Consider the following 16733-nt stretch of genomic DNA (forward strand, 5'->3'; position numbering starts at 1 on the left):
GGCAGGTTACCTAAAAACTGACTGATTTTGGTGGCGATACTACAGTTATGCCATAATTTGTGGCCTTTGTTCCTTAGCCTAAAGGGAGAAGAAGGTCATTTGCTTATTTTCCAGGCCACAGAAAAGGCATGTACGCTTCTGAGCCCTCTCCTTGTCCTCCGCTCCCCAGGTGTCAGGGATGAGCCTCCTTGCAGGAGCTGTGCTGTGGGGTGGTGTGAGACTGTCACCTGCTGCTGTCCTCCCTGAAGTGAGGAGCAGCCAGTGTGAGGATCGCCTTGCTCTGTTTCCAAGTCCTAACCTTCTTCTGCTGTGGCAGAGCTTGCTATCATTTAAACTTTGCCTGCCTTTATGCTCTCCTGGCAGCAAATGTCTGAGCTCTTTAAAGCTGTGGTCTGTCCAAGCTTATCTTCCAGTCGGCAAGGCTACTTCTTGTCAAATGGCTTTTGCTCCCAGTTACCTGCAAAACTTCTGTGGATTTAGGGATTTGGTTCCACAACTAGTTGGTATGTCCTTGAATAACCTCTGCTTAAAAATCAAAATAAGCCAGCGGCTTTTGACTTTTTTTTTTTTCTGCTTGCATGATAATAGAACACTGTGATACTATCAAATCTCAATGATTATAACCCTTTAGCAGGGAGAAAATTGAATGGTATGTGAGCAGATTGTGTCTCAGGCAACAACATGTGATCCAATATTAAATATGGGGTTTGCAAGTTACAGAATCATAGAATTGTGGAAGAGCCCAGGTTGGAAGGGACCTCAAAAGATCATCTGGTCCAACCAGATGGTTGGTTGTGTAGTGAAGTAGACAAGAATAGGAAGAGAGAAACCATTTGCTTTAATGAAATAGGCCCAGGATTTTATTTCTGTATGTTCTCATCAAGAACCTTGTAGCTTTCACATAGAAGGGGGTGGTACTTGCTGGGAAAAAGCACCTTAAATCCTTAGAGTTTGAAGGGGCTAGTTTCTACTTTTTTTATATTGGTAGGAATTACTGAAGTTTTTTACCCTGGTAATTTTCCCATCGAATCTGAAGTTTGAGAGAAAGTACAGTTCATACCTAGCAAGAATGCTTCTGGTGATAGCTCTGTTCCAGCTTTTCTAGTAAACATTTACCGATGATGCTAATTGTTACTGTGACTTGTGACTTACAACCTCTGTGAATTTATGTGAAATTTGAAGAACTGCCTTTTAGAGACTTCTGGGTAGTTTTAGAGGTCCAGCTGTGCCTAACTTCATGGATCTAGTCCAAGAGAGTCTGGTCATAGGAAGCAGGTTTCTCAGGCTTCTGATTACTTTTCTCTTTTCTCCTGTAACTTTTCTGAAGACTAATGTTTCAGCACCCTTTGTGAAGTGTGGGCACCCAATGTGGTAGTTGTTTTCCCACTAGCCTGGGCAGAGTAATGTTACTTTTCTATTTCTCCTGAATGCTGTTATGTTTCCTGCCAAGCCTCTTGGCTGCAGCACTGTGGTGGGAGCTCGTCCTCTTTGTTATCCACCATAATCCCGAAGAACTTCTGGGATTTGATGTTTTCCAGGACGCAAGTCTGCCTGTATTAAGTGTGAATTATGTCCTTTGTTCCTGGATGAGTGAAGTTGCATTCAGCTATATCAAAATGCACGTTGCTAAATGAACTTGGCTTCCCAAGGGAGTGAGGTTGTGCTTTGCAGTCCTAAGGGGTTCAATCAGCAGTGGGTTGTGCTTTTCCAGTGAAGTTAGCATACAGCCAGAATCAGGCCCTGGAAGATGGCTGTCAAACATCGTTTTTGAGGTGAAACTGCCCACACCCCTGACAACTATTCCTTATACAACCATACTACTAATACTTACCGGACGCTTTTTTACTCCGGTACAGAGATTTTATTGTTTCTGTGTGTGGTTAATACTTTAAGCAGTGCTTTGTGGCATGGAGTTCATCATTCTGCACAACTTAGGTAAATTATCAGTTACTTTAGCAACCACATTTTTCATATTCCAAATGTAAAGTTTGATTCAGCTTCTGTTTGTTTAAGGCTGAGTTGCTCTATTTTACTCGCTTATATTTCTTACCAGTCTTTCTGTAGGTTTGTGTAGAATGGGTGTCCCCTGTTCCCCTTTATTCTGTTGGGCAAAGTATTTATCCGCAGCTTCTGTTGTTGGATTTGAATTTGGTTGGCAGTGAAATTACTGCTTTCTTGGGGGACTTATTTTTGTATTAGATGCCGGTACCCTGTGGGCATTAAAGTTTCAGTCTTTTAGCTTCAAGCAACAGTGATGTTCCTACAGATCCGAACTGGCAGACATCGGTAGCCTAAATGCTAGTGTTTATTAGAGCAGAGCAAGGCTTGAGGGTAACTGTGCCAAGCCTTGGCTCATTAAACCAGCAGGAAGATTCAAGAAGGCTGCTTTTAAAGATAAGGGCAAGAGTTGGCACAGGGTAGGTGGGGGTGAGAGAATGGCAGTGGGTAGGCCATGTGGTAGGTGTCTTCTATCTTCCCATAGATAATTGGAAGGCAAGAGCAGACTCATTGAGACAAATGAGCTGTCATACAAGCAGGAGCAATAGCAAGTTGGAGTAATAGTGTGCAGCACTTGTCACTGCTGCAGTTTGTCACTGGTCTGAAATACTGGGGTTAGAAGACAGGATCAGCTCTCTGCTTTTCTGGAGTTCTAACTAGTTATTAATGCCTTGATTTTTAAGAATTTTGGTAAAGACTGGTGTGGGAAAACGAGTGATTTTTTTCCTTTATCGTGACGGGGAAGCTACTAGGAATTAACGCAGCCTTTGGTTCATTTATCCAGGAGAGCTTCCTTCCAGAGTTTCACCAACACTGGTATTCTTCCAGAAATTTCAACTTCAATGTGATTACTTCTTTTCTCTGTTTGCAGAAAACTTAGTATATTTGGATGACTCAGATCTGGGCCGGGATGTTTAAGGTTTGTAGGGTGACTTGTTTTGGATAAGTGCTTCAGGTTAGAATGAGCAAATTGTGCTTCTTCCCATTTATCTCTTAAAAAAACATGGCCCTGTAAGAGCATAGACAGGAGATGCTTGTCTTTTTGTTGCCGTTGTTAATGACGGTTTCTTACAGAGTAGAATCTTATTAATAGATTAGATTAGTAGAATCTGAGCCATTTAAAGTTACTTAACAGATTTGGTCTAATTGGTAGTCTTGCTAATAACCTGTATTATTATGAATAGAAAATTCATTGCAATACAGACAAAAGAACTTCACTTTTTCTAAAGTTCTACTCAGACTGAAGCAGGGTCTTTGAGGGTTTTCATCAATGTTGCATCTGTTTACGTTGTGGCTGAGTGTACTACCTCTGCTGTGAGGTTTGGACTGAACAGGGTGGGCTGATGAGAGTAGGAACCTCTATTCTTTGGGAAGCTGTTGAAACTATTCAAACTGTGACCTTTAAGGATGCCCAGAGGAGACACGGGAGCACAAAGGTGCGGGTCAGCATGCAGTACTTCATCCCCTTTTGCAGTTACCAAACAGTCGGTGTGAAACATGGTTTCCATGTGCCGTAGAGAAGACTGGTACCATTAACTGGTACTTCTGTGACTATTGCAGGTTATTTAAGGTACTGCAAGACTGTGGTCTGCTCTCTGTGATACCAACCTGTCATATACTTCTACCTATGCAAGAAGCCTGTACTGAAGCTGATACTAAATTACCTGCTTGCATGGTTTTGAAGCTGTTTTGTTTGTTACGCTGCGGTCTGTAGGTTGAAAACTTGCTGATAGTCTCAGGGCGACTTGAGTCAGAGAAGTAAAGATTTTCTGTGATTAAGTGGATGCTTTTGTTTCTATTTCAGGAAAGCCCCACAGCATTGGCAGCTCCGAACGGATTCAGCTCTCAGGAATGTACAATGTTCGAAAAGGGAAAATACATTTGCCAGTGAACAGATGGACAAGACGCCAAGCTATCCTTTGTGGAACATGCCTAATTGTCTCATCAGTAAAAGAAAGCCAGACTGGAAAGATGCATGTCCTCCCTTTAATTGGTGGAAAAGTAAGATATTTTATGTATTTGCTTGCTTAACCCCCACCTCTTTATGCACAGAAGATTGCATTCAATTATAATAATTCCTAGCTCCCCAAAAACTTGGTCCTGTAGGTGGGGTTATAAAAGAATATAAATGACTTTTGATTATGATCAGATTAATATGTATCCATTTACAACATTTGGATTAAAATGCTAAAGAAAAGCGAGGGAAACACATTTGTTTTCATTTTCTTGTGCAGTGTTAAATGTTTTACGGGTGCAATAGCGCACAGCCAAAGGATACATACACCTGTATTGTGTATGATCTGTACCATGTCTCTTCATCCTTTTTTCATCCGTGCTGGGTTGCTCTAGGATCTGAAAATTAACCAATAAGGGCATGGGCTTATTTTCAACATTGGGGGTTTTTTGAGTGTTCAGCATTGTATGAGTAGTGGTATAACACAAGCTAATAGCAACAAACATTTTTACTTGTGAAAAGCTGAAACTGGACTTTTTTTTTTAATGATTGATTGCGTCTGAAACACAGGAGGTCCAGTCTGAAGACAAGGGAATTTGGGGGTTTTGTGTGTGTGGTGTTGGTTTTTTTTGGTGTTTTTTTTTTTTTTTTTACTGTGAGGGTGGCTGAGCACTGGCACAGGTTGCCCAGAGAGGTTGTGGCGTCTCCCTCCTTGGAGACACTCAAAAGCCATTTGGACACAGTCCTGGTCCAGATCCTGGTCCAGGACTGCTAGGGATGAATCTTCTGGAAAGCACTACTGAGAAGGATCTGGGAGTCCTGGTGGATAGCAAACTTTCTATGAGCCAGCAATGTGCCCTTGTTGCCAGGAGGGCCAATGGGATCCTGGGCTGCATGGGGAAGAGTGTGGCCAGTAGGTTGAGGGAGGTCATTCTCCCCCTCTACTCTGCACTGGTGAGGCCACAACTGGAATACTGTGTCCAGTTCTGGGCTCCCCAGTTCAGGAGAGACAGGGAACTACTGGAGAGAGTCCAACGTAGGGCAACTAAGATGATTAAGGGATTGGAGCATCTCCCTTATGAGGAAAGCCTCAAAGAGCTGGGGCTCTTTAGCCTGGAGAAGAGAAGGCTGAGGGGAGACCTTATCTATGTTTACAAGTACCTAAGGGGTGGGTTGAAGGATGATGGTGCTGGACTCTTTTCAGTGGTTTCCAGTGATAGGATGAGGAGCAATGGGCACAAGCTGGAACATAGGAAGTTCCATTTAAATATGAGGAGAAACTACTTTACTTTGGGGTGACAGAGCCCTGGAACAGGCTGCCCAGGGAGGTTGTGGAGTCCCCTTCTCTGGAGATTTTCAAGACCTGCCTTGATGCAGTCCTGAGTGATGTGCTCTAGGCAATCCTGCTTTAGCAGGGGAGTTGGACTAGATGATCTCTTGAGGTCCCTTCCAACTCTGACAATTCCGTGATTCCGTGGCCAAACAGCTGTAGGTGGCCCTGCTTGAGTAAGGGGGTTGAATCAGATGACCTTCACAGGTCCCTTCCCACCTCAACCATGCTGTGGTTCTGTGACACTTTAGTGAAGACAGTAAGATTACAACATTGCGTTTTTTGGCCTAAATAGTGTTTCAAACACTGCTATTGCCTTGATTAGCCAAGATAATGGGAAGAGAATCATTAGCTTGAGGATGATTTACACCTGAAATAATGCTCTTTTACCTTGCATGGTGTTATAAAAGAATATAAATGACTTCTGATTATGATCAGATTAGTATTTATCAATTTACAACATTTGGATTAAAATGCTAAAGAAAAGCAAGGGAAACACATTCGTTTTGAATCAGTAAATTTGATTCTTAAGAGCTTCACAATGTTATATATGTAGGCTAAAGTTAATTCATTAATATTCTACACTAGCAATGTGGAAAGTAGTCCCTTCTAGGAGCTGTTTTTCCTATCTCCTTTCGTGATTCTTCACATGATTCTTCAGCTCTTCCCTGGAGGTACTGAAGTACAGACATTTTCCTCTTTTAGCAGCAGTAGGTGAACTCTGACAGTGACTTGTATTTGTGGCTGTAGCACATTGGGGAGGACAGGATTCAGGTCCCCATCGACCTTCTCTTTGAGATGAAAAAGATTTTTTTTTTTTTTTTTTTAATTCAAAAAGGGAAGAGATTGTGTACCTTTTTTTAATTTCTTAACATGGAATTTCTAAGTTGTTTTTGCACAGAAATGCCTTGTGTAATGTAAAACATGCAGACTGTGTTAAGCAGTAAGTTGACAAAAAATTTTTAAAAGGAAAGGAGAACCAAGCTGAAAAAAATGTACTGAGGGCTTCTGCTGACAAAGCTTAGGAGGTGGATGCTTGGCATAGAATTAAGTGTTTTTTTAAATTATTGCTCAAAAAATACTCTTCCTGAACTCCATAAATACTCTGCACTTCCTGGTTTGCAAAGGCTTTCCAGAATGCAGTGCTGAGACATTGAGACCATAAGTTGTGTGGGACTTCTCATGTATGGTAGCAGAATGATGTATGCTGGGTGTTTTTTAGCAAATTGAGAAATGCCAAAGAATTTAATTGGGCTGTAAGAGAAGCATTTTGTTAAACCTGGTTTTAATAACCAGGTGTGTAAATTGTACTTCTTTAGGTTGTATAGAGACAGCCTTAAATGTACTTCACTGGGAAACCTTTTATGGTGCTCAGTCTCTCTTAAGCTGTTGATGTTCTTCGTGTTTTTCTCCTTTGGTTCCTTCCTCCTCCTGCATTCATTGCTTGTGTAGATCTGATGAATATTTGACAGCCAAGATCCAGCTTCAACGCTTGAGAGGGTTAGCTCAACTCTACTTGAAGACCTCCTCTTGGGCACATTTTAGCTTTGCCCTGAGGAGTTCTGCAAAGAGGCTTTTGATTTTTGTTCACTAACAGCTTTGTGTCTCTACTGTAGGTGGAAGAAGTGAAAAAGCACCAGCACTGTTTAGCATTTAGCTCCTCTGGACCTCAAAGCCAGACCTACTACATTTGTTTCGATAACTTCACTGAATATTTGCGATGGCTTCGACAAGCATCAAAGGTGAGAATAGTGCTAATTCCTCCCTGAATGGGATGTTCATAGCTTTTCCCCCAGTTCTGTCTTCTCCACGCAGTGATACAGTCCCTCTTCTGGCTTCATTGTCGTGAACTGTGGCTGCTGCTGTTAGTGTTACACAAAAATTTGAGCGCTTTTCGTAAGGAGCAATAAGGAGGTGAAATCTTCTGCATTTATACTGAGACTTATTTCTACCATGGTTGTGTAAGCAAAGTGCTGTGCTGGACTTTCTTTCCTCATCTTGATCCAGCTGGATGTATGGAAGGAGATGATTAGAACGAAAAGGATGGCAAATATAACTGTCAAAATTTCAGTTTAAAAAGCTTTGTTTCAGTATTAATAAAACCTAAAATAGTGTTGGATTCTTTTAGTTCGTTCCTTACACAGAGCCTGAAGATTAAATTGCTAGAAATAAGAAATTTTTTTTCCTGCTTCGAAAATGTTGCTGAATGTCTCTTTACTTTTATAACTGTTTGATTTTTGTTTTTTTTAATAAGCAATAATTTTATGTCAGTAAAAAAAAATATTACTAATTAAAGCCATCGTAAACCAAATTTTTTACTGTACTTAGAGCACAATTTATTATGGGAATTTAGGTCCTGCGTTATTTCATTTTACTCTTCAGTTCCACTTTGTGTTGTTGAAAGGTTGTTTTTGCAATTACTTATTTTATCTCTTAATCCCAGCCATTTTTTTGATAAATCCTCTCTAAAGTAATTTACGTATCTCAAACCACTGATTTTTTTGTTTTTAACACTCAAGTTCTTTTGCTGTGCTGTCAGCACTCTCTCTTTGGTTGTCTAGTTGGGCCTATACTGTCCATTAGTTTTATACTTGATAGAGCTGTCTGTTCATGCTCTTTACTATGTTAAAGTAACTTAGTTTTATGTAGTATTACTTAGAGATATTTATGACACACTAGATCTGTTCTCTTTTTTTAGATTGCAATAATGTATTATCCAGTGTATTGCCAGTGGTACAGCCTGCGTTGTGGGGTTTTTTTTTAAAGAGGTTTGATTATGATGTCAAACTTTCTTTGAGCAGTAACTGTTGCAGCTCCCAACACATGCATCATTTAAAACGTCCTTTAGGTTTTTTTCTAGTAAGTTTTAAAATTCTCTTTAAAGACGCTGTTCTGGCATCCCTGCTCAGGTCTGTTAAGCCTCAAGGTAAAAATCCCCAAGACACGTTTTATGAGATGGTGAGGCATGGTCTGTCAGGCTTTGGAGTTCTTGCCGCTTTGTGGCTCTCTCTGGGAGAGTAGTGCCCTTTCATCTCCAGAGGCTTTGACATCAGATAAATGAAAGGCAAATCTAATGAGTGAGAAAAACAGTGGAAAACAATGAACTTCAGAAGTGGAGATAAATGGCCAGAAAGCCCCTCTGAATTACTGGCAGCATAAGCTTGTTCTGTGCCATGCTGTGCTTCTCTCTTTCTCTCTGGTTCACCCAAATGACTAACAGCATTGGGACGATAGCCAGCATGAGAACATATCCCCATGCGCTCATGATATCCTCCCATTTTTCTTATGTAAGAGTAGAAAGAAAATACATAGTTTAAAGTGGCTTTTCAGACTGTCAGAACTGAACAAACTCAGTATTCTGTTCTTTTTGTTGGTAAAATACGCTTTGAGGAAAAAAAAAAGCGTTTTCCCCCACTTTCCACCCGCAGCCCCAAAACCTGAGACTCAGCATTCTGAATTAATGGATTTTGAAACGGTACTTTGCCACTTTAAGATGCTTTTTTAATGTTTGGGTTTTCTGTTCTTAGGCTGCAAAACAGAGGCAAGCATAATTGTATGTGAGGCAGTTGTGTGGGAAGCACTGTGCAGTAACGCTCTTTCTGAAGAACAGAAACAGAGAAACTAGTAATGCTGCAAAGGAACCCGAATTTCCTCCAACTGATGCTGTTTGTGTCCGAGTGCTTAATTGTAGGGTGCATCGTCCCTCATTTACTGAGCTCTGTAGTTCAGGCAAGCTAGTGTTCTCACGAAGGAAAAATACTGAGCATTTATATAAGATACTCTGCCTCAGGTGTTTGGAAGCTGCTCAAGTTCAAAGAAGTTGAAATATTCCTGCTAACCAACAAAATACCATCTAAAAGCATTGTACGTTTAAAGGCAAGTAAATTTAGCAAGGCAGATGTTATGGGGCTCTAACTTTGAGCTTCTGGTTGCTTGTTGTGGGCTAGGATACAGGATGCTTACAGATTCTTCTTCAGTTGTGGCAGTGTATTATAGTACTTTCACTTTTGTGAATTATTGTGAATAATATTTAAGACAATATTTTAAATACAGATTATTTTTTTTAATGGCATTTGTTTTGAAACTGACATTCGTGTTAACTTAATGTTCAGTGGTAGTTTTTCTGCAGTCCTTCATGCTCCTGATACATGCTGCTGCAAACTGAGACTTCTGGTACTTACAAGTGTAATGAATGCTTTAATTATAAATTTTAATGCAGGAGGAGATCCCTGGTAAAATATTTCATTAAAATTGCTCAATTCAGTTTTTGACTATGAAAAAAAATTCATGTCTGTCTTCTCTATACTTCAAAAGAGCTAGAAGATGATGTTGTTTTAACTTTTAAAGAACAAGCTTAATCTTGAAAGGAGAGTTTGGAAAGAATGCTTGCTCTGCAGTTTTTCTCCCCACAGAGTATTGGCAATGTTGACTTCTTAGTGATGTTCCAGAGTGAGACAAATCTTAATGCGTCACTGCTGCAATAAATATATGTATGCTAGAGAAGTTTTGAATTCATGTCTGCAGGAACTTGGGCTCAATTTGCTTAAAAATGAGCATTGCTCCTGTATAATCTGTTTTGTTCTAACAGTGAAATCTATTTTAGCCAAGACAGCTCTTGTGCTCTGCCCCAGTAAATTTTTGGAAGGGATTTGTGAATAGGTGTTAGGATTGGTTTTCCTGTATGTGTGTGTCCTGACGTGAACAGAACTCCTGATTTCAGGACAGACTGGAATTATTGCACAAATACTGACCTAAATATCGAACTTCGTGACACACTTACTCCAAATAGGTCACTTTTAGATATGCTGATTTAGCCTCAAACAGAATATTTTTAAAAGCTGGAAATGTGGCTTGTTCGTTAATATTGATAGTTCTGTACCACAGTGCATTTCTTTCCTTTTACTTTCCAAATACTGGAGTCCTAATTAAGGAAGCTCAAAAGGAAAACAACAACAACAACAAATTTGGTCCTTTGTGATCTAATATGTTCGTTCTGTTGCCAAATGTTGAAAAATAAGCTTATGCAACTGGAAGGGAGAGCGGAGGATGAAGAAAGGGACATCTTCATGGCTTTAAAGAATTTTGTCTGCATAAAGTTGGTGTGATAGTTCTGGAACCCGCACAATTAACTTGCAGAGCGATTCTGATCTGCCACTGTTTACTACTTGAATATCAAAATGCAAAAGGGTGAAAAATGTGCAGTTAACAGAGGAGAGGACATGATGAGGGCTTTCCTTGTTTGCCACTCCCAAAAGCTAAAAAGCTACACCCTTAGTATAGCTAGAGACAGACGTTTTGTCGTAGTGGAGAAAGGTTTTTACATATAAGGTGTTACTGAGTGGTGGAACATGCCATCATGAGGCTTAGATTTGGGGTGTGGTGGTGAGTTCCTGCTGCTTGACACTTGATTAGTTTAATGCTTTTCAACATGTGAAATTGATGTGTCTTTGCTACTACACAACTCATGACATGGATGGTTTGGCTGGAGTAAAGAGGGCTGTCAGTCCTCCATGTTCCAAGGCGTACAATTAAAATGGAATTCAGTATCGCAGAGCTTAAGCAGAAACGCATTACAGAATTTTATCTTCCTGGAAATAGCGTACATCACTGGGCATGCTGAGGCAGGTTATCCGACCCTGCAGAACTTCTCCTCTCTGGACTTTAGAAGAGCAGGAAGTGTGTCGACAGCTTCATGCGACAATTATTTCCTGCTGTAGTGCTCGGTTCAGCTGGGCAGGTAGAGGAAGAGAGGCGATGAGAGACAAGGGCTATAAATACATATAAATAATGCATGACTACCTCACATAAGCTGCCTCTGCATGGCTGCACTATGCGTGTAGGTAGGTAGAGATGGACAGGCATACAGTCATACGTGTGTGCGCACCATCGACTGCTTCCCAGGCTGAGTTGCACAGCTGTGGCCGTAGTGACAGTGCGTTTAATGGGAAATAAGCTGTTGTGTGGGGCTTAGGTGCCAGGGTGGATTTGCACCTAGACACAAAAGAGCCCTCCTGTTTAAAATATGAGGAATATCCAAAACCAGGTCCTTCATTTGAAAACTATCAAACTCAAGAGTTTTCTCCTGTGTGCCTTTGTATTTTCCCTTCCCTGCTTCAGTCACCGTTGTCTTCAAGTCTGCAGTGGAAATGTGTGGTGTTCCAGATGACCCTAGCCTGCTGTGAAAAAGGAGAGACTAAATTATCATGTCAGTGTACATTATGTTTAAAAAGTGCTAAAAATAGCAAATTCACGGGAGAAGGGCGTGCTGCCATATTGGTCTTACTCCTTTCACGTCAGTGCAGGATGCTTTGTACATTTATTTGCACCATGAAACTAGCAGAAAATAGATCTGAATTTAGTTTATACTATACAAGCAAGTAATGCAGGAGCCTCTACAGCAGTGGTCTCCATCTTTCCTCAACTTGTACAGAGACCTACCTGAAGCAGCAGTGCAAAATTAACTTTTTAGCTTTTTTCTCTCTTCACCTTACCTGGTTCTGACCAACTGCCTCAGTCTTATGGCTATTTTTTCAGTACAAGTTTGACGATGGTGGGGAAACTATGTTGTGAAATGTGAGTCTGAACTGTGTGAAGAGGACAAAGATGACTCTAGTAATAGGATTTTTCTTTCTGCTGAGGAAAAAAGATCAGGGTTCTGACTGCATACAAGCTTGGTGTTACAGACTATATTTACAGAAATAAACTATGGAATTTAAAAATTAATTCCTGAACTTGATTGCAGTTCAGCAAATATATTCAAAATAGGAGACCAGGATGATCAGCTTGTGCATGTGTCACAGGAACAGTGCTGAGGAAATGCAGTGAGCAACGATTGATCATTACTGCTGGAGATGTCCCTGCTTTTCAGCTGTGCTTCATCCACCTTTGAGCTACTACTAAAAGATAATCAACCACAGGACTGCCTTTTCCTTCAGCACAGAAGATTCTGCTCATTAATTAAAGTGACGGGTAATAAGTCATATCCACTTGTGCCTGTAGCTTCATCTTTATTTCAGATACTGTCAGATGCTAACGTCTGGCTTTCTCTTATCAGGCATAGTCAACCAGGAGAAAGACTAAAGTGCAGATTCCAACTTCAGTGAGGAACACAGACTTTGTAGAGTGGTTTTTTTCATACAAAATACAGCCTTCAGCCTGTAAAGAAGGCTTGAAGCTGCTAGTCTCATGGTTAAAATTAGTGCTACATTGTATTTGCCTTGGCTTGCCCGCTAGCCGATTGACCAGTTCCATATGTCTTTCTAGATACTATAATGAGCTGTAACATCTTTACGGAGTTTGTCATTGCAGAGATTTTTATTACCAAACCTCAGTTTTCTCTGGAGGCATTATTGATAGGCTTTCCTAATGCTTACTGGTCAGAACCAGCTCAGAATACCTTTTTTCCAAGGCGATGGCCACAGAGCAGTGCCAATGGCAAACGCAGGGAAAAATCACATCCAAGGGTCAAGTAATTTAATATATTTGAGCTGTTATTTGTTATAGTGCTGCACTATCCTTCTGAGTCACTGGATGCAGTGTCCTCTCTTCAAGTGTTTTAGTCTCCTAAACAATGGATATCCTGCTTCTGGAGGAAAACCATAGAGAACTTTACCTTAATTTGAGATTTGAATTGCTAGATGAGTATTTTTTTCTTTTACCTTGTGCTATTGGTTATTACCTTTGGTAATTCTACAGAGAATTGTTGTGTGCAACAAACAATATTTGTGTTGTAGGTAGGAGTTTCTGCCATTTTCTTATAACTTTATAGTGTTAGTCCATGTGTTTGAATGTACCATTGTGATTCTGGGGTACCATGTTTGTGTGTGTTGGGGACAGATTGGAGGTCAGGGACATACTGGTAGCTGAGAGGGTTACCATGCAGTAGTTGGTTTGTTTCTTATGCCAGTAGCGTTTGGAGGCTTGAAAATGAGTCTCTATACTAGTGTGACCTAAAAACAAGTTCAGTATAATGCCAGCATCAGCGGCATTATTTTGAAAATAGCCTTTAACCGAATCCAAAGCTTATTTTCTTTAAGGATAACAACTATCCAGGTGTTTTTTTTTTCACATTTGTGAGACTAAGAAGCACGATTAGCCTGTTTGCAACTGTTGATTCAACATCTAGTGAAAAAAAAAAACAAACCCAAACCTGAAAGATTTTCACATTTTTCAGTGGGGCTTTTTTTGAGGTGATCCTTAGTTGCAGGAAACGTGATTACTCTAAGTTTAGTACAAGGAAACCATTTTTTTCCTCTAATAACATAAAATGACAATATTGAGATAATGCTTTCTCTAAAAATAGAACCCTAAAAATAAACCCACAGCTTCCTTTTGGCAATGATTACAAGCACTCAAACATAAACAAACCTCTGGTTTCAGTGCGGAACTTGACTTCCTTTTTTGTGTGTGTATGTGAAATCTTCAATATTTGGGTCCTTTGCTCTGCAGTTACATCTGGTCATTCTTGCTATGGGTGGCTTCTTGCCATCTCAAGTCTGAAGGCAAAAGAATGGGGCAAAGCAAACTTGAAGCCAGTTTTGTTTCTCTTTTGATGATAACACTTGAAAGTGTTCCTCCTCCTCTTTCCTTGCAAAACCTATTCTTTTGCGCCTTTTGTTGTTAGAGGTTCGTTGATGTTTTGGAAATTAATTTCTGAGTGTGTTTCAGTGTAGTCTCTCTCTTAATGGCTCAGGAGGGAAGCTTGGTGGTTTGGCTCAGCTGGTTAGTTTTCCATGTCAAAATACTTCAGCTGATTCCAAAATGGTGTAATTGGTGACTTCAAGCTTTTCGCTTGATTTCTGTTCTAGAGAAAAAACTATAGCTTCACTATTTTAATTTTTTTCTTTTTCCTTACTGAAATTTAGAGGGTCTGTGGTTATTGTTTTGGACTTGCTGCCTTCAGTTAATAATAGGGTAGTTACTGAAGTATTGCAGCCAAGAGTGAGAACGGAAAACTAGGTATCGCCCACACATCTGGAATAGCTTTCAAGTAATGTCTTTTGAAGCCTCTAAATCAGGTTCTGATATTATTGAAGCTGAATTTGTGCAGCTCTTGCATAAATACAGGAAAGCATCACCACGGCTTACAGCTAGAAGCTCAGTGAGGTGTTGCAGATGTTACCTTAAAAGGTGTGTTCAGTCCAGGAGAATCCCAAAGTGTGTTCAGTAATCTCTGGGGGTAGTGGGGTGGGAGTAAGTGGGGGAATGTAACTTTGCTCTTAATGAAGTTCAGGGGAACTTAAGTGTCTGGTGAGCAGATCCCATGAGGCTGGAGGGGGTTGCAGGGACTGATACATTGCACAGAACTTCAGTACGTGTAAGGTGATAACTGAGTCAGTCTTGAAACTGAATGGCTGTAACACTGAAAGCCTTTTCAAGCAAAGCCTAGCAGAGAGGAAAAAAGGAGAGGAATTATTAGCAAAAACTAATTTTAGGGACATTTGGTCTCCTTAGGCTTCTGTAGTCAGTGGAGAAGGAGGAAGGTCTCCAGGGAGAAGAGGAAACGAAGGCTGGAGACCAGTTTTAGGCCCCAGGCCACTAGAGCTATATTAATGATTGTTTGCATTATAAAACACTTGGGTCAGGAAACCTTTCTGACTTACTGTGAAAGAATGTCATGAAAAGAGTTCTTCTCACTGTATATTTAATCCATGTGATGCAGCTGCATAAGGAGAACCTAGGTCAGAAACTGAGGACCTAGCATAACCTCTTATTTAAAACAAATAAACAAAACCCCACAGCCCCCTCCATGTGGGACTGGGGAAACTCAGACAAGTGAACAGCTATTGGAAGTCTCACTAGCAAGAGTCTGAAATCTATAGTAAATGCTGAAAGAAAGTCTTTGCTGGAGGGCTGCTCATTGCGAAGTCTGCTTGCTGGTGGTACAGCAGCTTGTCTTTGTAAAAAGTTAAGTCTAACACAAGTTCTAAGAAGAAAAAGGATTATTTCTCAGTTTTTGTGAGACTATCACCTGTCTTGCCGTGTTTACAGATGAATTGTTTTCAGTCAAGCTGTTTTAAGGATGTTAATATTCCTTGCTCCACCAAATGGAGATTCACATGTCTGAATTATAAGTAGCTTAATGCTACAGCTAATTACTGTCCCTTAGCTCCAGGCTGCATCTTAAGCCTTGTCCTTGCAGGGTTCTTACAGTGGGAACGTCCCAGCATGACTACCACCAAAGTAACAGCGTTGATATTACTCCATGTGTAGTATTGATACCATTACCTGATCTCTAGAAGAAAAGCACATTTCCTCCTGCAAGAACAAAAATACTTATATTCTGGTAATGACTTCAGATAGTACTGAACACTTCCAAATGACATGTGATGAATGTCAGGTTTTTCTGATAAGATCTCACTTTCAAGACCTTGATGCTAAACCTGGGACACTGACTTTCACATATATGAAACTTCTTCTGAACTCTTATGATGAAAGGTAGAGGACCGCAACTTCTGCTTTATTAACTCCACATTTCCCCCTCCCCACACACATTTGCTACTGTTCTTTTCAGCTAAGTTGTTAGAGCTTTGCACAAAGGCCAAAACTAGAAGTGAGCTATTTCTGCATGCTCTATAAATCTTTGTTCAGAGCTAAGAAGAGGAGAGAAGGGACAAGTCAAATAATCTTTGTGCCCCCGAGTCTCACTTGCGTGAGGTGTTTGTACCAGAGCCTTTTGGCTGCATCACCTGTGTCGCAGAGGTGGGTTGAGAAGTGTGTGGCCTGTGATGGCTGTCCCACGCTGGCATGTGTGTCTTAGTAGGCAATTAGTCTGCCCTTAGTCTTAGTAGTCAATTACAGTTCTTACCTATGGCATTGCCTGTTGGGTTTGTGAATCTGAGTGACGTGCTTTCAAGCCTCTGCTGAGTTCATCTTTTCTTTGCAAGGCTGTTAGCTTGATTTAAGGTGGATCTAATTAAGCATTTGAAAGAAAACAAAAGGAGAGGCCAGAAAAGCCATTACCTTTTCACCATTTGGATTGCACCGATTTTAAAAGCTGTCATTTATAAATGAAAATACGCGGCTTTAAAGAAAAAAAACAACCCACACCTTTTTATTTCTTTTTGGCATTAGTTTGTTTGCCAGTCTGAGCATTTCCTCAGCTCTTGGCTGTGGCTGAGGGCACCGATGTGTTTCCTGGCTGTGGAGTTCAGCTCCGTGGAAGGAGGCCTCTCTGCCGAGCGGGGCTTTGATGTTCAAATAGAAAGGAGGATTAGGATTTGAAGCAAGGTTAGTTCTGAGGTGAGGAGAACCTGTTTGCTCTAAGCAGTTAGTTTAGATATTTCAAGTTGGTTAGTTCAGCCTTACGCAGGCATTGGTGGGATGTGATGACTATTGAACTGTTTAAAAACAAATCCTAAAGGAGAAAAATTACGCTGCCTTTGCATTAGCGTGTCTACAGCAGGTGTAATTTAACATCGTCAACTCGGTTCAAACAGACTGGGGATTTGG

The 16733-nt window shown here is 40.6% G+C and overlaps 1 protein-coding gene across 1 annotated transcript in view; it reads left to right on the forward strand.

The window, feature by feature from the left end:
- PHLPP1 (PH domain and leucine rich repeat protein phosphatase 1) overlaps positions 1 to 16733 on the forward strand; it is a 142848-nt gene that overhangs the window by 72074 nt on the left and 54041 nt on the right. The window contains exons 2-3 of the mRNA XM_074146390.1: positions 3803 to 3999; positions 6899 to 7024. Of these exons, the coding sequence (XP_074002491.1) occupies positions 3803 to 3999; positions 6899 to 7024 (323 nt within the window). The remainder of the gene's footprint in view (positions 1 to 3802; positions 4000 to 6898; positions 7025 to 16733) is intronic.

The sequence above is a fragment of the Numenius arquata genome, chromosome 4 (assembly GCF_964106895.1).
Source record: "Numenius arquata chromosome 4, bNumArq3.hap1.1, whole genome shotgun sequence".
NCBI classification, from domain to species: Eukaryota; Metazoa; Chordata; class Aves; order Charadriiformes; family Scolopacidae; genus Numenius; species Numenius arquata.